Below are 23588 nucleotides of genomic sequence, written 5' to 3' on the forward strand. Positions count from 1 at the left end.
TGTCACCATTTTTAATTTTGCTCACAGCTTGGCTTTTAGAACTTTTAATATGAGTTACTTTTAATATTTTTGCAGGATGAAGTTTTACAAGGGGATGCATTTTTGAATGAAGATTTAAATCAACTAATCAAAAGACATTGCAGTGAAGTTGCTACTCACTTGCCTCTGGATTTCAGATATTCGACAACATCACTGCGGAGGTAGAAGAGTGAAGTGTCCATGGGCTTTCTTGCATATTTGTGTTTGTTTAGATGCACATAGAGACATATTGTTAATTTAGGACATTCTCTTTACATAAGGGAAGCTTCCTAAGAAAATTAACAGAGGTGGAAGAGTTACCCTTTGCATGGCACAGGGTTCTGCCCAGATTCTGAAAATGTCATTAAGAAAGGAGAATTGAGAGCCCCCTACCCCCATATTTGGAAGTTTCTTAATGATGTTGCCTTTTTAAAACTTAATATACATCTTAAGTTATAGTTAAAAAAAAAACTTTGAAGTGAACTTAATTGAATTACAGTTGCTAGATTAAAATGAGGGCATAGAGTGCAGAAAAATCAAGACCGTGAGATTGCTTTATACCATTCAGCTACTCTTTATGACCAAAACTCTTTTTTTTTTCCTTTTGATGTTTATTTATTTTGGGAGGGGGAGAGAGAGAGAGAGCGTGTGAGCGAGCAGGTGAAGGGCAGAGAGAGAAGGAGAGAGAGAATCCTAAGCAGGCTCCCTGCTGTCAGTGCAGAGCCCAATGTGGGGCTCAATCCCACAGACCCATGAGATCATGACCTGAACCGAAATCAAGAGTTAGACACTCATCTGACTGAATCACCTGGGCGTCCTGACCAAAACGCTTTCTAATGAAGTAAATATATATTTTTTGGAACACTATAGATGAAAATAAGAATTCTATATTTGAATGAGTATATTTTTATAAAGATTTTTGAGAAAAAGAGAAAATAGTTTGAAATTGGACACCAAGTTCATTGGCTCTTGTTGGATGATACACTTCAAGAAGTAATCTAATTCGATCTTTTAAAAAAAGAATGAGAGTGTTCATTATGGCTACTTGCAATGAAAGTTTGAATGTGACTCTAATCTCTTCAAAGTTCTTTGCATTTTCTGATGTGCTCTGGAGGGTGATGGGGGAAGGACTCCTGGGTGGAAAAACCAAGTCTAAGACTTGACTCTGTTTAAGGATAAATGGTGCCTATTGAAGGGCTTTTCTTCTTCTTTTCTTCCTCTTCCACCCTCTCCTCCTCTTCCTACCCTCCTCCAGCTCCTCCTCTCCCTTTGTACAGATACGATCCTCTTCTTTATGAATATAATTAAACAATATTTTACCTAAGATACTGTCATATTCTAGGAATGACCTCTGAAATAAGTTTTTATTACAACCAGGTTATAAATATTCTTTATTGTGAATAATTAAATAAAACAGCTGCTTTTTTCTGCTTCCTATTTTTTTTTTTTCCTTAATTTGTTTTGAGAGAGAGAGTGAGAGGGGTGGGGCAGAGAGAGAGGGAGAGAGGGAATCCCAAGCAGGCTCCACACTGTCAGTGCAGAGCCCCGACGTGAGGCTTGGTCTCATGAACCATGAGATCATGACCTGAGCTGAGATCAAGGGTCAGATGCTTAACTGACTGAGCCACCCAGGAGCCCCTGTTTGTTTGTTCCTTCCTTCTTTCTTTCTTTTTCTTTCTTTTCTTTTCTCTTCTTTTCTTTCTTTCCTTCTTTCTTTTTCTTTTTTCTTTTCTTTCTCTCTCTCTCTTTATTTAAGCAATCTCTGTACCCAACATGGGGCTCGAACTCATGGACCTGAGATCAAGAGCCGTATGCTCTACTGACTGAGCCAGCCAGGTACCCTTCTGCTTCCTGTTCTTGTGATGTGAGAATTTAATAAAATGTACAGCATTCCCAATTAAATAGATCTTCTATGTCTTTGAAACTATAGAAGCCAGTTCCTTTGTTCTAGAGCTTAAAGCCCTTTTTTTCCCTCATGAAATAAATGAAAATAGAAATTGCCTTTATTATTCCAGCTTAATGGGGGATATCTGCTCAACAGTGCATGTTATCTTTCAGCGTGCGCGCGCGTGTGTGTGTATGTTTATATATATATAGCATATTCTTATGTGATTTTAAAAAGTGTTTTTTTGTAGGCTTGATTATTTAATGAAAATGTACAATTTAATATATAAATATTTGCTTTTAAACCACATTTTAGATATAAAACAGAGTCCAGAAACGTTATGAATAGATGTTTGGATGACCACATGGTCTTTCCCCATCAGAGCACAAATGACCAATGCATGTCACAAATCATTTATTTTCCAAACATATACAAATACATTTATATTTCACTTTGGCAGGAGAAACTAGTTTAGGTGAAAAATCAATTTTGAAGTAGAAATTCATGAACTATTTCACACTTGTATTATGCTTTTAACTTTGTAGTTACACATACAGAGAATCACAGTGGGACCATAAAATTACACATCTAGTATTTGAATACCCTTTATGAATTTGAGAATGAAATCTATTTGTGCATAAACTTTCATGGCCTGTGTTGATGAGTTTCATTTTCAGAACTAAATATCATAGTAACATACACACACACACACATCCTGAGGCTATAACAAGCTTACAGCCTTAATATATTTTTAACTAGACCAATATCGAGCACCTACTATGTGCTTAGCACTGTGCTAAGCACTTAAAAGTGAAGTGGGATAATAACGAGTGTAAGACACAGCTTCAGTCTTCCAGGGTCCTGCATGTTAAGTCAGATCATTCACACAACATGAAAAAAAATGCAACATTACCCAATTCAGTGTCAGAGTGAATTATTTCAAAGTTCAGAGACTTAGGAAAGGTTTCAGAGACCTGCTTGATGGTCTGCTTGAGCATAGTATATTTTGGATCTAAGAGATGTATATGAATGAGTAGCTTGGTAATCATGGAGAGTCAGTATTTCAAAAACACTCATTTCAGGTCATCCCATGTCCAAATCCTTAGCCATCAGCCAAAGATTCCTTTCAGGAAGTTGATACTTAGAGATGGCCAAGAACACATAAATTGTTGACAGTGCCCCATATCATGGGTGCTGGACTTGGTGTAAGAGGCAATCTTTGTTTTCTAATAACTTTCCGGAGGGTCCAGGTGTTCACCTCTTGTTACTTTGACGCTTATGTAAGAGAAGCAACTGCGAGGGGTCCGAGGCAGCCGTCTGGAGAGCACGTAGGCTGTGGGCTGCCTCCCACTCCGCCTAGTTGGAGATCCGACACCAGCCAGGAAGATCCTACTCTTCTCTTGGTGTGGCCGAGTTGTGGAGTATCGTGTGGGCAAGTCAATTCAGTTTTTTCCAGGCAGAATGCAATCTCTGTTACTTGTCAGAATTAAGCAAGGCCTATGGTTGTCCAGGCAGAGGAGGACAGATCTGCAGAGGTACTGGATAGAGGGGAAGAGCAGAGGAAGGGGAAGATGTAGTTTGAGGAAGGAGTGGGTGTGTGGCAGCAGGGGGCCCGCTTCCTTAAAGAGCCTCCAGTGTTTCCGGAGCCATTGAGATGGGAGACCTTTGTAAGAAAGTAACTTTAATTAAAAACAGGCACTGTAACTCACTTGTAGCTGCAACTATATACCCCCAACTGGAGAATTTATAAATAACTTACTTGCAAAGGATGACATGAAAAGAAGGTTCCCTCAAGAGGGCACTTTCCGCCCAAATAGTATTGTTACTTCCTACAAATTTGCCCTCAAACTTACCCTGGCTTCCTTAACAACCTCATGTAACCTTCTATTATTTTGTAAAACAACCAATTCCAGATGAACAGGTGACCGAGAGGAAGTTAGTCTATTTCTTTCAGCATCACTGATCAAGTTGGTTTCTTACCTAATCCTTTCTCATCAGCTCTGTATATTCTGTAAAGCTGGCATCACCATACAGAGTAACACAACTCATGTTCCTCTGCTTTTAGTGAAGCGTCTTCAAATACTTTTCCTCCAAACTTTGTAATAAACCTAACCTGCATAAATAGGTTCTTTTTTTCTTTTTAATGTTTATTATGTTGAGAGAGAGAGAGCATACGCGCATGAGCAGGGTAGGGGCAGAGAGAGGGAGGCACAGAATCCGAAGCAGGCTCCAGGCTCTGAGCCGTCTGCACAGAGCCTGACCTGGGGCTCGAACCCACAAAGACAGATACTGCGAGATCACCACCTGAGCCAAAGTTGGCCACTTAACTAACCGAGCCACCCAGGAGCTCCTATTTAGATTCCTTTCCATATCAACTTACTGATAAAAGTTTGCTACCCAGATTTTTAGTAGTATGGAAAGTATGAAGTGTTAATGGGTACAGTCTGGGTGGCCATTTTTGATTTATTCTAAATAGGGTAATTTCTTTCATTTGGTATGCCATCATAACTCTATGGTTCAGATAAACTAAAATAAAAATTTTGTATTTTCGGCAAACACCAGGTTGTTTTGGTTAGTTGTAATAGAATAGATGCTTTACGTTTTGAGCAATGTGTCCTTCCTGAAGTCCCAAAGACTCAAATAGAGGATGTGCTTTCACCTCAAAAGGAACTGAACAATCAAGTAGGGTTCAGTACAGGCAATATATTCACTTGTGAGACGTGGTCTCACTTCAGTCTCAGGAAGTTGCCGATTCTGTTCTGCAGCCAAATGAACTATGTTAAAGATGGGGGTGAGGTGGGGCTGGAGCTTAGAATCAAGGCCAAGTGATAAAACCTAGAGAGACCAGTCATCTCATCTCTGCATGGGTTTTCATTTTGACTCTAGCCAGTTAGGCCAGTAATTCAGTTTGCAATACACGGTATGCCAAACCAGAAGAAAAGATGCCAGATTTATAGAAGCATGATAACGTGTTCCTGGAATGTTTTTTTTTTTTTTTTAATGGGCAGTACTGTGCATTTATTATAGATTATTTGAAAAGAAACCTGTAGCACTGTGCAAACTCCATCAAACTGGAATAGCCTGAATTCTGTCGACAAGCAAGTGGTCACTGCTCTAGCATTAAGGCTTTGAGTACGAACTTCCAATAATGTGAAAGCTGTATGGTGTGATTTTTTTTTTTTAAGTTTGTTTTTATTTATTTTGAGAGAGAGAGAGAGAGTGTGTGAGCAAGTAGGGAAGGGGCAGAGAGAGGGGAGAGGGAGAGAATCCCAAACAAGCTCTGCACTGTCAGCACGGAGCCTAATGTGGGGCTCGAAGTCACAACCCGTGAGAACATGACCTGAGCCAAAGGCAGATGCTGAACTGACTGAGCCACCCAAGGCGCCCCTGTGTGGTATACTTTTAACACTTCTGATTTTAGAGTATGCAAAGAACTGGGGACCATGTTATTCATTTTTACAATTGGCATAAAAAGAACTTCTCAAAAGGTTAGGACTTTGTTTTATAATTTGAAGAAAAAATTTTAATATCAGCAGAAAGATAAAATTTGGATTTTGCTTCAGAGGGGCACACATTGCATTTTAAAAGTCATAATTTGCTTCATACTGAGAGTAAAAATCTTTTATACTTACGTTATAGTTTTATGCAGTAAGATTTTAAAGATAATTTACCTTGAGTGGCAATTATGACTTGGATCAATAGCTCTTCAATTAGAAATGAAAATGAAGCTTTTTTTTTTTGCATGAAATTCTGGCCCATGTCAGATATTCAGAGCATACTTTTTTTCTTTTTTTTTTTTTTAGGAGATTTGTCTTCAAATAGTGAGCTAGAACCACTAATACTTCTAAATCTATAAGCAATATCAAGAAAGCGATGTATAATAAATATATAAGTACAGTGTCAGTACAAACCTTGCAAAATAAATAAATTTGAACACCAACTCAGTCTACTTTTACTTTAAGAAATGTTAAATATTTTGTTAAGATGTCACAGCTCAGAAGATACTAATTTGTACATCATTCTAAATTCAATTTGTGAAAACCAAAAGTGGAATAATCTGTGAATAATACATAAGCAATAAACTTAAAAAAAACCCAACATCATTCTGTATGTAAAAAGAAATGGTAAAGAAGAGTCCACTATGGTGCACAATATAGAAACTAAATCAAATTACTTTGTGATGAATCTTACAGGACATATTTACACTCGCAATGCCCTAAAGCTTCCAATTGTCCGCCATGAACTGTATGACTAACCTCGCTTGTTTTCAGACCTCTGTGGCTCTTGTTGCCAGTTTCCTAAGTCAGGTCAGCAAACTATGGCCCTGGGCCAGATCTAGCCTGCCGCCAGTGTTTGTATGGCTCTTGAACTAAGAATAGCTTTTACATTTTTAACTGATTGGAAAAAACCCCAAAGAGGATTATTTGTGATGTGAAAATTATGTGAAACTGTGATTTCAGTGTCTGTAAATAGTTTCATTGGAATACAGCCATGCTCATTCACGTATAGATCATCTATGGCTGCTTTTGCACTGTAACAGGCGAGCTGAGTAATTGCTACAGAGACCATATGGCCCTTAAAGCCTAAAATGTTTACCATCTGGCCCTTTATGGACAAAGTTTGCTGACCCTTGTTCTAAGTCAGTTATTGCGAGCTTAGCAATGTTTTTTTCCCAACTGCTGACATTTGCAAAGTGGCAATCTCCTGGGCTGCATTGTTGCATTCATCAGGAATTGGTTGGTAGGTAGCCCTTGCCATTTTGCTTGTCCTCAGCATGGGCCTCACATCATGTGTCAAGAAGGCTTCGGTTCAGAAATCCTCAATTTCCAGTTTAAGTCTAATGAAAATAAGCAAATTGTATTTGTTTCCACCATGTTCACTCTTGACTTTAACTTCTTACCAAAAGGTCTTCACCTGTAAAGTTGTATACGTAGCTTTGTTAGTATATTTAAAATGCAGGAACAGAAACATTTGCAGTGTAGCAAGGGTTTAGTGTTACTCAACCGGCAGAAACCCACAGCTTTGGTGGCTGGTTTTGGAGGAGAGACTATTTGCTATAAACTCACAGTGTCATAGCATGATGCTCCTGGGTGGTGGAACATGAGCCTATTTCTGTTCCGAACACCACATTCTTTAGAAAGATTTTTGTAATCACAATCAAATAAATTTCAACTTTTTTACAAGGGGGAAGTCCTTCAACTCTGCATTATTTCAGATATGAGTAAGGTATATAATTGTGGAAATTATTAAGGGGTAACTCTTAAAACTTCAGGGGTGAAAATTTTAGAACAAGTAACATGAAACCTTATGTTCTCAGAAAGCAGCAAAAACACTACACTTGTCTTCTTGCGAGCACAAAAAGTCTCTTCTCATGAGACCATTTGTAAAGGAGTTTATAACATGAGATACATATTCCCATAGATGCACCCATGGATGTTTTTAAAGAGAAGCTTCCCCAAGTTTAGGTAAAGCTGAGGTCAACTCAATGATTTTGCTTGCTACAGAAAAATATAGTCCAAAGGCATACCTCTAAATCACCCCCCACCCCTACTCCTAATAATGCTCATTATAGCAAGCTTATTCTTTTTAAGTCAGATTTCCAGTGGAGCTATATTCCGATGTACTTCTTGTAATCTTGTGGCACAGTGAGGGCTCCATTGTGCAGAGCATAATTCCACTGTCACTGTGGAGGTTATAATATAAGGGGTGTGTATAGCATCACATCTATGATTTATTTGATGCTAAGTTCTTGACATGGAAAACAATATTTTAGGTTTTAATTACTGTCCTTAGTGTCACGCTCACAGACCCACTACCAAGGTAAGCCATCTTCTAAACAGCTGTGGAGGCTCAACATTGATGCTTAGTCCTAAAGCTCACTTGGCTTTTGGAGAAGGCACTGTCGTCTTAGTGTCCTGGGGCAAAAAAGAAAGTGAGTCTGGAACTTCTAATGTATGTATGTATGTGTTGATCGATTAATTGTAATCTCTGTGCCTAACGTGGGGCTCAAACTCACGGCCCCAAGATCAAGAGTCGGGCGCTTCACCAACTGTGCCAGCCAGAGGCCCCTGGAACTTCAAAAAAAAATTTTTTTATGAGTGCATCATCAGGGGAGGTGCAGAGAGAGGGAGAGAGAGAATCCCAAGCAGGCTCTGTGTTGTCAATGCAGAGCCTGACGTGGGGCTTGATTTCATGAACCATGAGATCATGACCTGAGCTGAAATCAAGAGTCAGCCGCTTAATCAACTGAGTTGCCCAGGCACCCCACCCCTGGAACTTTTAAAAATTAGGATTCCAGATGTATCTCAACAGAAAATGAGTGTTGAACATTCTCAGTCTGGCATAGGTCAGGGCTTTGCCGTTCTGTGTGTATTCACTATTGTCCGATGCTATTTGATGGGGATTTGCTGCTGTAGTTCTGAGAGTTCCTTCTGATGATCCTTTCCATACAGAACCTAAACAAACCTCAGAATAGCTGGATACGCAGATATTCTGAAGGAGGGTGTTCCCTGTGTTTGGCCCTGGCTGTTTTGGAAGAGCTTTGCACGCGTTGTGTGGGGCACTGGTTATTTTAAGAGCTTCTTAAATGTAGAAATACGGGCTCAGTGTATTGAGCCTTCTTTTGTGCTATTATAAATCAAATTAGGTCCTGTCAAAAGGTATCAATAAAGTCTTTAATTGTGAGCTCCAATTTAATATAAGAAATTCCTAATTGTGATAAAGACAGACGATCAACCTCTACAGTATAAGTAAGCAGCAATGCCTTCACTATGCCGTCGGTCTCATTTTACAACTACAGTGACACAGGCAAAAACTGGGCTTTAATTCCTGGGTTCATTAACAAACTAAAAGAAAAAAAAATCTGGTTTCCTCAAGTTCTTTTTTTCTTTTTAATTTGGGTTCCATATACGGTAATTTGTTTTAAGATAGAACTAAGTTTACTCTGTAAATGCCAAGCAGTGGGCGGACAACCAAAGGCTTAATTTACTGCAGTTTCAAGACAGAGGCTGTTATGTTATTTTGCTTTCTTTTTAACCATCGCATCCTGGATGCCAGGTTTTTAATGTTTTAATTGAGGCAGACCAAGGTGAGGTTGTTGAGGCTAAATCAAACCTTAAAACGGACCTGAAACTAGAAATCCAAAGGAATAAGAGCTGAATGACCCACAGAAGTCCTTTGAGAATGTCCAGGACCGTGAGCAATAATTAAGGCAGTTCTATGTCTGATGAAATAAGGCTGATGTAGTAGGTCGGGCAAGTGGGTTGTCCTCTCAGGGCCTTCGTCTGGCCATCTACAAACCCAGCAGTCTAAAGTTATAAATGTTATACATAAATCTGCAGAGGTCTTTTCCTGTTTTTAGGTACCATTCCTATCTGCCTTCAGGGGACATCCTCCTACTGGGCCTTACACAGTAGTTGGTCCCCGTTTCAGAATAGTGTGATGATTCAAGTCTACCCGGGTAAAACGTGCCAACCTTGGTTATTGTCGATAGTCCATGGTGTCACTGGAGGACAAGCTGCCCATAGGTTTCTCCTCCTTGTTTTGGACACCTTCTGAGGCCAAGACCTGAGAAGGTGATGCGAGTCCTCGGGGTTGTTTAGTTGACTTGGTGAACTTCTTAAATTCACTTGCAAAAGAAATGCCTTTCCTTTTGTCTTCTCGAGATGCCTGTGGGAAAAAAAAGAACCTTCCATTGGTATGTTAAAGCCGGGATCCTCAGTCACATGACATGCTATCCTAGAACCCTTTCCTCTTCCTCTCCAGTAAGTAGAGCTTTGGGAAGAAGTGCTGAGGGACACCCCTTTCAGGACTGCTTACCCGTGGAGGGGTGGTAGGGACTACCTTTCTTTTCACATAGTGAAAATGAAGCCAAATGATTTTCTCCCAACTATATCCCTTGGCTCAGGAACTTTCTTCAAGATTTCACGAACTCCCAAATTTGATTACCGTGGAGCTGTGAATAGCAAATACTTTGTGAAGAGAGCAAAAGAACTTTGAACTTTACCTGCACCTGCTCCTTTAGCTTAAGGATGAATTTTCCTGCCCCTTTCCACTTGCTTTGGGCTTGAAACACACACTCCTGATCCAAAAGGACCCGCTGGGAGGACTTTGGGGTGGAAGACTTCTTGGTCGTGTCTTTTACCACCTCTTCCAAAAGCACATAGTCACTTGGGTTGGGATTGCTCAGGATGCTGTAGGAATACTTAGCTTTGCATAAGGTCTGAAAGATAAATTACAGTCAACTGAGGGGCGCCTGGGTGGCTCAGCTGGTTAAGCGTCTGACTTCAGCTCAGGTCATGATCTTATGGTCCGTGAGTTTGAGCCCCTCGTCGGGCTCTGTGCTGACAGCTCAGAGCCTGGAGCCTGCTTCGGGTTCTGTGTCTCCCTCTCCCTCTGCCCTTCCCCTGCTCATACTCTGTCTCTCTCTCTCAAAAATAAATAAACATTAAAAAAAAATTACAGTCAACTGAATACAGACACAGTATCTCCAACACTTGCATTCATTCTGAATGAGACTTGAAGGTGGGGAAAATGTCACAGACGTTTAGAGAAGGAAGGGATCTTTCAGATGGCCTCGTATCATTCCTCATTTTACATCTGTGTACTTATAGCTTGTAACGTGCTTTCTTGCATTACCTGATAAAGCTTCACAACAGACCATGATTTAGGTATTACCCCATTTTCAGACAAGGAAGCTTAAATGTATGAAGGTTAAGCAGATTCCGAAGGATGCACAACTAATAAGTGCTAGAATAAGGACTTTCACTGGATTTTCTACATGCACCAAAGCTCATAGACATGAAGGTCACACAGACAATGAGAGACAGAATCATGACCTTCAGAAGCCTTTCTGTCCCACCAGGCTGCTTCTTCATCTCAGTGTCTTGGATGTTGAAGGCATTTTAGTTATTTACCTGGCCTCACTTCTCATTTAGTACGAGATCATCTTTCGCTTACATGTTTATTTAGTCATCAAATGTTTAGTGAGGGCTTCCTGTGTCCCAGATACAGTACTATCCTTTGGAGAGATAAAGATGAACAAAAAAACCCCCATATGTCTGGGCTTTCTTGGAGTTCAAACTCTATTAAGGAGGCAATTATTAACCACATAATCATGCAACAATAGCAAATAACACTGTAGTGTTTGCCATGTGCTGAGCATTATACACATTACCGATACTTACTGACTTCACTGTCACAACAACTCTGGGTGGAAAGTACTATTATACTATCTCCACGTTATCTATGTAGTAACTTAGCACATGGTAAACAGTGTGCTGGAGCCAACTGGAACGGGCCAGTGAAATCAGACATGGTGGGAGCATCCACACAACAGAAACTGGCAAACACAAAAAATCAGTTGGAGCTTTTTTGTTTTTCCTTAAGAGAGCCAGTTTACCAGCACACTACTGTAGCTGAGGCACTAAGAACTAGAGCTGGGGTCAATTGCACTACCGGGTATTTATCCAAAGGATACCAGAGTGCTGTTTCACAGGGGCACATACACCCCAATGTGTAGAGCAGCACTATCAACAATAGCGAAAATATAGAAAGAGCCCAAATGTCCATTGATGAATGAATGGATAAAGAAGATGTGATGTGTACACACACACACACACACACACACACACACACACACACACACACACAATGGAATATTACCTGGCAATCAAAAAGAATGAAATCTTGCCATTTGCAACAACATGGATGGAACTAGAGGATATTATGCTCAGCGAAATTAGAGAAAGACAAATATATGACTTCACTCATGAGGACTTCAAGAGACAAAACAGATGAACATAAGGGAAGGGAAGCAAAAATCATATAAAAACAAGGAGGGGGACAAAACGTAAGAGACTCGTAAATATGGAGAACAAACCAAGGGTTACTGGAAGGGTTGTGGGTGGGGGAATGGGCTAATTGGGCAAGAGGCATTAAGGAGAACACTTGTTGGGATAAGCACTGGGTGTTATATGTAAGTGATGAGTCACTAAATTCTCCTGAAATCATTACTGCGCTATATGTTAACTAATTTGGATGTAAATTTTAAAAATAAGTTTAAAAAATTTTTTAAAAAGTAGAGCTGGGGTTTGAACCTGGAGTAATTTGATCTAGAGTCTTCTGTGCTGTTAACCATTATGCTATACCACTTCTCAAATGGGTGTTTAATAAACACAAACCATTACAAAGCTTGAAGGAAGGAAGTATAGTTCTCTGAAACCATGTGCACCAAGAAGTATGACTTAGAGGAGGGAAAGGGCCAGAGAAGGCCTCCAGCATGTCTTCTGTAGGATCTTTGAGAGATAGTCTTTAGGATTGGCTTAGGCATGTCTGGGGCAATAAAATTACTACTCTGTGGAGTTCCTACCTCAATCTGTTATCAACACTTCACAGAGAGCCAGACTCATGGTAGATACTAGGTGAGTGTCTGCTGAAGGAATGAACTAGTATTTTCCAACTGTAAGAGGCACACTCTCCCTCTTCAGATCCCTATTGTTCTAGAACTTCACTCATAAAATGAGCTGACATCAGATTTGTCCTAGTGATTTACACTGAGGAGCTGACTGAGGCAAACAAGGGAGAGGGTATCACCTGCTGAATGACGTCCTGTGCGGTGCTGACACGGGGTGCTTTGATGACCGTTCGAGGTTGCTCTGGAGAAACATCGTGCACTTGAACAAAGAAACTCTCCTCCTCTGAGCTCAAGGTCACCTCTTTGTCATCTTGAACAATGCTTTTCTCTTCTAGGTTCTGTGTTTAAAGAGATGAAAAGTGTGAGTAAATGGTAAGATGATGTAGAGTAAAAAAGAAAAACCTAGCAAAAATGTGAGCTATATCTTGGCAATGTGGAAACTATATCTTAGCTTTATATTTCATACACTAGTTAATATTTCATAAACTATTCTAAAGGATATACGTATCTTCTGAGAGGAAGAAAGTAATGTGGGTATTTTTGCTGATATTGACAGACTAATAAGGACCTGGCTCAAAATAAGCCAAAGATCTGCTCCTACTGCCAGTGGATTTTGAGTCCCAGTCAACTGTAGACAAATTTGGAAAAGGACAATACACCATTTTGCCAAATATTAAAAGTCAAATAAGAACACAGTAAATTACATTTAGGAGAAAGCCCGTTCATGCCCTACACAGGCCTTGAGCATTTAAGAAATGCTGGAGATCTGAACAATGAAATGTGCAAACTGGCATTCAGCCAGGCTGGAAGAACAGGAACTACAGCGGAAAGGCGGAACCAATGGCTGGAGGTAGGTCACACTGAAACGAATGTTGACAAAATTCTCAGTAGTTATGAGAATTGGTCATCAGGTTAATTGGCTTTTAGCAAATTTTACACATGGAGCTATATATATAAAATATATATTTAGATATATCTATAGGCATATGTATCATTAAAAATTTTCAAACAGTATAGAAATAGATCAATAAAAAGCCAAGCTTTTCCCATTATCAACTTTTTCCCTTCTGTGTCTCATCTCATTCCCTACAAAAAAACCACTGTTGTTAGGTTATATATGCTTCTAAACATCTGCTATGAATGTACACATATATTTTTGTATATGTGAATACATATATACTATGAAACCCTGGAATTATGTGAATTTAGATATAATATGATTGTCAAATGGCTCCCCCGCCCCCCTTTTTTTAGCCCTATTAGCTTACAGTTATCTTCTGCAAGGGGGAGGTCTGAAGGGGAAGAGGCAACCTCATCTCAGGAAGAGAGCATTTAGCAGGAGAGTCCTTCGATTCCAGCATTCTCCTAGCCTGATCTCAGGTCAAGCCACTGAAATGACTGAAATGGTCCTAACTAATCCAAGAAAAATCCAAGAATCGTTGTCACTAACTATCCTGGAGGTTCCAGCCAGCCAGCCATAGGATCCAGAATTGTCCCCTTTGATACTGAGGCAGAATGGATAACTGCCACCAGGTGGCGCCAAACTGCAACCAGGACCAGAAAGGACTTGGGTTGCAGGAGCTTCTGGCCCCACAGGCTCACCCCAGTCATATCATTAATCATACAATCATGGTCCCTAAAATTTTCATGACTGATGTTTTTGGACCCCATCCGTTATATTAGGGGTGTTGGGAGGGGAGAGTTACTGTCCATTTTTATTACATAAACTGAGATTGTACTCCATATAATGTTCTGCAACTTGTTTTTTCCTCCCCACTTAAAAGATTGTGGTGTTCATTTCATGTCAATTATTAGAGATTTAGCTGTGTAATATGTCATTGTGTTGACCATGATATATTTAACCAGTCTGAGAGTGGGGTTGGGTGGTAATTCATCTGACATAATTTATAATCCGTATCTTGAAAACCAGGAAGCAAGCAAATATGAAAACAAAAAAGTTCTAATGGACACATAAAATATCTCAATAACTATGCAATAAACATTACTTTTAAGAGACCTCCTCAGAGCCTCTCTCAGAACTTATTTATTTTTAGGGAGTTTTCTGCCCCATTAGAAGGCACAGGTTATGACCAGAACAACAGTCCTCACTTACAGTTCTTTACAGCTTACTAAGCATTTTTCTACATATTGTCTCTATGTTTGGCATGAGGCTCATGTTAATCTTTTTCAATCACAGATTTACAAATTAGGGCACAGAGGTTTACAGAAGTTAAATGAGCTGTCCAAGGTCATTTAATTTGTGGCAGAGCCAGGTCTGTCTGATTTCAAATCCAGCAGGTGTCATAGGAAGGCATACTGACCACAGGAAGATGTGATCCTGACAGCTTGAGAACCTAGAAGACAAGAAAACTATAAAAGGCAGGCAAGGAGGAGAGATCAGAGGTCATGGATAACAGTTTGGGGACTCTGAATATATGGGAAAATTGCTTATTTATCTTACTAGTTCCACAGAATGAAATAAATGGAAATACATAGAGCCCAGATCTATCAACTATACTAGTGTCTGCTTGCATTCAATAATTGCTGAATTCATTTATTCAGTCAGTGAGTATGTATGTGTGTGCCACGATGCACCAGGTCACCTGAGACACATTAAATGTGATTTGTTATCTTTGGAGATACATGTCAGTCATTTCAAAAATCTCTTCTCCACCAAGGCACAGACAGGAGAGTTTGCTGTATTCTCCCCATCAGAACATGTTTGTTAGCCTTCCCTTCTAACTCATTCCCCTTATTGTTCAAAATGCTTCTCATCCACTAGCCCTTGTTAAGTATTTATTCCTGAGGTCTCTATAGCCTGTTTTCATATACACCTTAAGTTGCATATGGGCATTCTTAACCTCCCCAGCCCTTCTAACTATAAGACACTCAAGAGCCTGCCCACGTTCCCTCTTGCTCACTGCCTCCCACTGCCCCCACAGTGCTGGGTGCCATGGTCCAGGAAGGCTGACGCATCACCAGCCTTGGCAGCACAGGATGGGGCAAGGACACTGACCTTCAAAGCCACAGACCTGAGTTCTTTCTACTTCTCACTTTGTCACGATTTAACCTCTGTGAACCTCAATTTCCTATGTGCGAAATGGTTTCCATTACCTCATGAGATCATTCAAAAAAGTAGTGAGAACTTTGAACACGGTAAATCATTATGCAAATATATGGTTTGAAAATTCGCTTGCTGACCTTATCACTTAGAGGACATTTTTTTACATGTAGCTAAAGAATGAGGCAAGTCAACGAGAAAAAATACAGAAAAATTTAGAGAGAAACTGAAGAAGGCTTCAAAAGTCCAGCTAAGGCCTCTGATATTTTCTCATAAAGCTATTATCATCAGAACTGCTCATTACCTGCCTTTGCAATGTGTATGTCTTATAGGGAGAGGAGGTTGGGGAGACGATTACATTTCTTTGCTTAACTGGAGTGTCCTTTTATGGTCTAAGGCAAGGTTAGGAAGAAAGGCAGTGGCTGTGGTTCCCAGAGCAGATGTTGGAGGTCTGTGGAGTACGATGCAGGCCATGTTCACAGTTCGGTGCAGAGTGAAAAAGTGGCACATGACGCTGAAAACTGGCTCTTTATCATCTCCACTGTCCCAACATCATGGATCACCAATGGGCATTTTACCAACCAAGCTCTATTACATGTCCCAAAGGAGAAGATAGATCGTGTGCCCAGAACAGGGCTTGGCATGTATTAGATGCTCAATAAATATTTGTTTAATCTAATTGTTGAATTGACTCCACTCCCTCATTATTGACATATCATGAGGCCTGAACATCTATGGTGGAGCAGTGACTTTATGTCATTTAAAAAAATGGCGGTAAGTTAGTGGGCTCTTAACCGTTTATTAAAAAAAAAAAAAAAAAAAAAAAAAATCAGTACTCCATCCACAAACTTGAAAAGGAACTAATCAATGTAGAGCTGACAGGAAGTCGCTATATTATTTTCCTTCATGCGAATGATCACAGGAATGTTAGTGAACATAACGTAAATTCTTACTAACTCTGATCAAGGCTGAGAGAATGCTTTGTGTGAAGTTTCAGAATATTTTCAAAGAACTACTGTTCTACCTAAAAACACAGAACTTTTTATCAGCTAAAACTTTAACAGGCACGAACAAGAAGGCAACCAATTCCCAAATGTAAAATACCAATGGGACTAGCATGACACGGTCCTGTGACCCTTATGACAATGCTTTTCGCATATAAACCAAAGCCTGGACCCACAGTTGATGACAAGCATGAGGAATCCTTTGAATTCTTGCTCCCTTTCTTTTACAAGAGATGGTTTTTAGACTGAATTTCTGTAACTTAGAGATAACATTCTGAATAAGTGCAGAAGAATAAAATCATTTCTCCCCATTTACTTAAGAAGAATAACATAAATCAGGTTGCAATGATAAATTCTGAATCGAGGGAGGTGGCCAGTGGTGAGGTGGTTAATCACACCCTGAGTTGTTACGGTGTGAGACACACTTACTTCCTGCTGGGTTTTTAAGACAATCCTGCCAACATATCCTTCCTCTGGAAACCAGCTGCTTAAAATCTGCATAATCTCTTCCTCTGGACCAATGACTCTCTGGAACGGTTGTTTCCTGCATTCATTCTTTTCTTTAGATATAAAATATTTTTCTTCCATCAAAAAATAGTCTGTGATGATAGGTTTGGTGTCTTGTTCAGTGGTCAGAATCTAAAGAAAAAGCAAAGGCAAAACTTTAATTCAAAATAAGCCAGTTTTGTACAGAGAACAAACTGATGGTTAGCAGAGGGGAGGTGGGTGGGTGGGTGGGTGGGGGATGGGTGAAATAGGAACTAGGGATTAAAGACTATACTTATCCTGATGAGCACTGAGTCCTGTATAGAAACCTGAAACTAATATAACACTGTATGTTAACTATACTTGAATAAAACACACACACACCCACACACAAAAGAAACCTATTCTCACGGTGTTTACATAGGTCTGATGTGTAATTTATAAGTGAAACTTACTCTGCAGTGTTGAATAATTCTTTTTGGAAGACCTAAGAACTCTCTTATGTCCAAGAAGGATTGTTTATGTTCATTCTGGGCAACGACACAATTTATTCATAATCCCCAGACAGCATAACTATTTTTCCCACAGCTGGAATGAGAGCTTCTACTGAATTACAGACTTTACGCTTCTCAATCCATGAATTTAGCTCTCTGTAATCTTGTAACACAGGACCAATGGCAAAGAACCTAGCATAGCTTTTACCAGCACCATGTCTTTTTCTCATGTTAGAAATACTTGTCTTCTAATCTCATCTTATCTAAGTTCCTGGGAATTCTCCTTCCAATTAAGTCCTGACACTGTGCCTACAAGCTTGTTTTTCTTTGTTGGTTACTTACCCAGGCGGTCAGAGTGGCTGGGACAAGGCTCTGGAGCCAGACAGACCTGGGTCTGAGGTCTGCCTTTAATACTTACTGGCTGTGAGGTGTTGGACAAGATATTTAACCCCTTAGAGACTCAGTTTCCCCATCCATAAAATGGGAACAGTTAAGAGTAACAACCTCCTCATTTCGTTTCATGATTGAGGCACTGGTTAGAAAGCATAACACTGGCACATACGAGAACTCAATAAACGCCAGTTACCATCACACTCCTATAAGTTACTGACTGCACATTCCACTCCAAGTGGGGACAGAGAAGGTTGCCACCGTCTGGTCTGGATTAGGCAAGCACCCTTCTCCTCGCCCCCGCCAGTGATGCAACTCCTAGAGTCCACACTTGGCACTACTTCATCTGGCCTGGAGGAAAAGTGGAATGAACCGAGGACGGTGAGGACAGAAGATTATCAGGAAGATGCAGCTCCCTTCACCCCAGCACTTGGTCTGTAGTCGGTGCTGCAAGGATATTAGGTCACTGTGTCAATCCGAGGTGGGGCTTCCAGTGTGAAGAGAAAAGACGTTACACATGGGGCTGTCTGTCCATTTAAGGAGCTGCCCCCTCCGGATGCTGCCTGGTTTCTGGCTTTCTCACTCTCACACGTCCTCCTGGTGGGGGGGGGGGGGTGTCCCTGCCTACAGAAAGCCACAGGGATCTCTGGGGGCGATCCCGAGCAGAAGCGGCACCACATGAGGGGACTTAGGCCAGTGATGCTGCTGCAGGTTTTGGGGTAACAGGCTCTCATCCTCCTGGGTCAGGCCCTGCGGGCCTCTTTGCACTACCAGAGGGGTAGGACCTCAAGGGTTAAGATCAAGTGCCAGGGGAAGGGGGACAATGGGGCTGCCCAACATGCAGATAAAGGCCTAAGGCTAGAGGGGCTGAAGCAATGTCTTCTTGGCCGCCGTCCATCCTGATGCTCTAAAAACTTGATCTAACTCCTAGGACGACAAACTTCATTCAGCTTGTGTGCAAATTCTGACTGATTAGTAAGCTCCACATTAAGAAGAAAGATGGGGCCCGGGTCTAGCCTTAGAGGGAAAGAATACACGATTGGAAAGCCACTCATTTTGGTCCTGATCCATCTTGAGCCTAGTGTTTTCTTATGTGTTTGAAGACTTGTTAAAAATTCTTTTCTAGGGGCGCCTGGGTGGCTCAGTCGGTTAAGTGACTGACATTGGCTCAGGTCATGATCTCATGGTTTATGAGTTTGAGCCCCACATCAGGCTCTTTGCTGGCAGCTCAGAGCCTGGAGCCTGATTTGGATTCTGTGTCTTCCTCTCTCTCTGACCCTCCCCTGCTCATGCTCTGTCTCTCTCTGTAGGTTAGCTTATCTAATGGTACCATGACCTCCCAGATCATTCTTATGGTGGATCTCAGTGTTGAATTACACAAATAATCAAAAGGCATATCATCAACATGGACTTTTGTGTGTGTGTGTATGCTTACACCTGCATTTACACACACACACACACACACACACACACACACACACACACACCCCTCCATACATATTAGATGATGGATTCTCCCAACCATGGCCTCAGTGGACTTACTTGTTGGAGAAGCTGCTTTGCTTTGGTGCCTCCACTTATGGAGAAAACAGTAAAGGGCTCTGGACCTGGGACCCCATGCACCGTGACTCTGTGAGCCTGCAAACATTTTCTTTCTTCTGAATTAAACATCTGTCAAGGAAGACCACATGGTTTCTCATTCATTCTCATTCTCATTCTCATGTTATTTCTAGGCTATATTCAGTACACAAGTACTAGTTCTTAGAAGTCTGTAGAGGGACATGTAAATGCAAAAGAAGACCATTCTTTTACAACCTGATACTTCTGTTTGTCGCTGAAGAGGCAATGGTGCATCTTCCTTAACAGTCTAGTGAGGATATTAGCAGCATACCACCAAAATACTAATTTATTTATTTATTTAAAATTTATTTATTTAAAATAAATGGAAAGTGACTCTTTCCATCATAATTAGGAGACTGGTATTATCTGAAGTGTATGTTAGTCCTTACTTATGAACTGACCTTCAACAGTGTCTATTGAGTTCCCTGTCTTCTCAGGGCCTTGGGTTAGAATTTTGGTTGGTAAGATGATAGACTATTCCAGGCTTAGAGCACTCTCTGCCCAGGCACACAGATAAGTATAATATGAAAAGTATTTCTGTTTTAGGAAGAGCTGGGGAGGTGTGTAACTCACAACTTTTGAGCATTTTGTATATTAAGATATATTCATTCACTCAAAATACAAAATTCATTTATGGAGAGTTGATAGTGAATCGGACACTATGTCTGGCCCTGGGACATTATCCTAGAAAGAGGACCTTATCCCTGCCCTCAAGGGCACCCAGTGGAATGAATCAGAAAAGAAAATGGACAACTGTCAGCAGTATGCTAAGTTCCTTGGGAACCCAGAGGAGGGGGCAGATCCCAGGTTTGGAGGAAAGCAGAGAGCACCTCCTAAAAATGGTATCATCTGAACTAAATCTTGAAGGTCCAGTGTGACTTAGAAGATGGAGAGTGGGACAAGAACACCCCAAATATTGATGCAGCCTGTGTGCAAAGGCTTGGAGGTGGCCTGAAGCAGGGGATTCTGGGAGCCTCCACAAGCTCCGTGACTGGGGTGTGGAGGGGGTTGCTGGAGAAGCCAGCAGGTGCACAATCATGCATGCCTCTTCCTAACTGGCCAGAAGAGCTACACTGAGAGCGGAATAGTGACCCAAGGCCCTAAGTGTTTCATTGAACTTGTACTTTATTTTTATTTGGGGAAGGAGTTGGCTGTTTTATTTTGCTTGCACACTGTGTTTCTATTATTTAATGCATTTTATTGAGATATGATTTGTATACCATAAAATGCACATTTCAATTATATGGTTTAGCCTGCACTGTATTTTTTGGAAGCTGAAATCACTGCCAACAGTTATGCAAGTCCAGATGTCCTGACTCTCTTGGAAACCAGAAGATCAGGCCACACTGCATGGCAACCAGCAGCTGGGGCTGACAGCAGGGTAGTGGCTGCCCCTTTAAATGACTCATAAGCTCACTGTTTTCCCAGAGTCTCTGCCCAGTCCATGTATAAATTTTACTCTGACAGAAGTGGAGAACCAAGGAAGGGCTTCTAACACAGGAGTGACATGATCAGATTTAGGTTTTAGTTAGATGTGGCTAAGCAGACAGACAGAGGGGTTCAAGCTCAGAGGGAGAGGCCAGTTAGAAACTCACTGCCATGAGCCAGGTGCGAATGGATGAGGGTCAAAGCAGTAGTGATGGACAGAGATGAATGGATTTGAAAACCACTAAGGAGATAGACTTATCAAGTCTTAAAGGGGCAGTGAGAGGGAGGGAGAAGTCCAGGATGATCTTCTGTTATTGGCTTGAGCAATGGAGGGTGATGACTTCAGTGGTCAAAGAACACATACGTGTTGCTGCTGCCTGGGACCCAGGGATGGCCTGGTGTGGTACAATAAAAAATAAATATTTGGTCTTTGTTCACAGTCGCTGGCACGCATCTCCCTTGGAACCTCTGCAGCGATGAGTGTTCCCTGCATGTTATGAGATGGCCGATGGCTGGAGGCCCCTAGACAGCTTCAGGATGGGAGGTGCTCACTGGAAAGACCGAGGTGGGATCAGATGGTGGGAACTTTCAGCACCACCTGGGGCTTCCAGGGAGGGGGACGTTACCGAGAGTTGAGTCACTCACCAATGGGCTATGACATACTCAATCATGCCTTTTCAATACAGCTCCATTAAAACCGCTAAAAGGTGGGGTTCCGAGAGCTTCTGTGTTGGTGAACACATTGAGATGCCGGAGGCCTCACACCCCCTTTGCCCTATATTTTTCTTCCATCGGACTTCTCTTGCGTTGTGTCCTTATAATAAACTGGTAACAGTAAAGCACGTTTCTGAGTTCTCCGAGTCATTCTACAAAATTCCTGAGCCTGAGGAGGGGTTTGTGGAAACCTCCTGAATTTATAGCTGGTCAGTCAGAAGTACCAGTGACAACCTGGGACTTGCCACTGACACCTGAAGTGGGGACAGTCCCATAGGACTGAGCCCTTAACTCTGGGACCTGATGCTAACTCCAGGTAGACCCTGTCAGAATTAAATTGAAAGGCAGGACACCCAGCTGCTGTCAGAGTTGAAGCAGTGTAAGAAAATACACAATGCATTTGGTGTCAGAAGTGTTGTGAGGAAAAATGGTTCATCGATGGCATGTGTGGAATCTTCAGTGCTAATAAGTATCGAGGCAAACTGAGCCAGAATCAGGCACTAAGCTCTGCTTCCCCTTTGTGAAAGCTGATTCTTGCCCTTCCATACCTAGGCAGCCCTGTCTCTGCTTCCCAGTCCTCTGCACAAGTAGAGGCAACACCTTTCTCTACCTTGGCCAAGTGTTGTTCTCAACTTTGGCCACACACTGAAGGGAAAAGGAGGAGAACCTGAGAAAATGAGGTCAGGATGGAGAGAGAGATGACACCGATGAGGTGAGGGGAAGAACAGCAGAGAAGAAAGTTGGGTGAATTATGGGTGGCCATGGCAGTGGTCGAGCCAGCGCCATTTGTGAGCATACGGGGTGCCTTTCCACAGATTGTTAGCACTATGTTGAAGTATAAGATTGACACAACGGTGAACAGGTTATATTAAACATGTAAAGAGGTAATCAATGGACACCCTTCTATTGTTATTATTATTAAACAATTTTTTTTAATGTTTATTTTTTGAGAGAGAGAGAGTGAGCATGAGCGGGGGAGGGGCAGAGAGAGAGGGAGACACAGAATCCAAACCAGACTCCAGGCTCTGAGCTGTCAGCACATAGCCCAATGCGGGGCCCAAACCCATGAACTGTGAGATCATGACCCTAGCTGAAGTTGGACGCTCAACTGACTGAGCCACCCAGGCGCCCCTGTTATTAGTATTTTTTAAAGTTTATTTATTTATTTTGAGGGGGGAGGGGCAGATAAAGAGAGGGAGAGGGAGAATCCCAAGCAGGCTTCGTGCTGTCAGTGCAGAGCCTGATGTGAGGCTCAAACTCATGAACTGTGAGATCATGACCTGAGCTGAAACCAAGAGTTGGAAGCTTAACCTACTGAGCCACCCAGATGCCCCTCATTTTAAGTTAATTTCTAAACATCAAATAATGGAATCAACCAGTTAATTAAAGCAGTGGTACTTGTTTAAATAAACAACCTTGCATTACTGGGGTGGGTACTGGCCCAGTGGTCCTCAAACTTCAATGGTATGGACCTTACCTAGGGAACTTGTTAAGAGACAGATTCTGTAATAGTGACCGTTTCTGTGGCGTTCCTTTCCCATTTCCAAGAGAGCCAATTCTGCATCTCCCCAACCTTTGCTTAATTAGTCTTTTCCCCATGTTGTTATTTTGGGTTCATCTCCCTGGCAGGCCTATAATGCACTCATTAAGAGTGTGGGCTTTGGGGGCACCTGGGTGGCCAGTCAGTTGAGCATCTGACTTCAGCTCAGGTCATGATCTCACGGCTCGTGAGTTTGAGCCCCACATCAGGCTCGCTGCTGTCAGCGTGGAGCCTGCTTCGGATCTTCTGTCCCCTTCTCTCTCTGCCTCTCCCTGGCTTGCACTCTGTCCCTCAAAAATAATAAAGTAAACATTACAAAAAAAAAAAGAGTATGGGCTTTGGCACTACAGTAACGGGTTTATAGCTGTGTGACCTAGATATACTTAGCTCTGACCTTCCTCATCTGTATGGAATGGAGAGGATACCGTAGCTATTTCACAAAGTTACTGACAGGATTAACTGAATTAGTATAGTTGTAAAGTGCTTAGAAAGTGTCAAGTGCCAGCCGTTACTGTTGTTGTCATTATTTCCATT

General features: G+C 41.5%; 2 protein-coding genes across 2 annotated transcripts in view; one reads left to right on the forward strand and one right to left on the reverse strand.

Moving 5' to 3' along the window:
• The window catches only part of NOC3L (NOC3 like DNA replication regulator), a 31037-nt gene extending 29582 nt beyond the window's left edge, over positions 1 to 1455 (forward strand). Inside the window, exon 21 of the mRNA XM_030335027.2 lies at positions 76 to 1455. Within this exon, the coding sequence (XP_030190887.1) occupies positions 76 to 204 (129 nt within the window). The 3' untranslated portion in view covers positions 205 to 1455. The remainder of the gene's footprint in view (positions 1 to 75) is intronic.
• An 852-nt stretch (positions 1456 to 2307) lies between these two features.
• The window catches only part of PLCE1 (phospholipase C epsilon 1), a 197143-nt gene continuing 175862 nt past the window's right edge, over positions 2308 to 23588 (reverse strand). The window contains 7 exon segments of the mRNA XM_030334220.1: positions 2308 to 3566; positions 6804 to 6817; positions 9378 to 9571; positions 9909 to 10124; positions 12497 to 12655; positions 16812 to 17021; positions 19295 to 19423. Coding sequence (XP_030190080.1) covers positions 9383 to 9571; positions 9909 to 10124; positions 12497 to 12655; positions 16812 to 17021; positions 19295 to 19423 — 903 coding nt within the window. The 3' untranslated portion in view covers positions 2308 to 3566; positions 6804 to 6817; positions 9378 to 9382.

Source organism: Lynx canadensis, chromosome D2, assembly GCF_007474595.2.
Source record: "Lynx canadensis isolate LIC74 chromosome D2, mLynCan4.pri.v2, whole genome shotgun sequence".
Taxonomy (NCBI): domain Eukaryota; kingdom Metazoa; phylum Chordata; class Mammalia; order Carnivora; family Felidae; genus Lynx; species Lynx canadensis.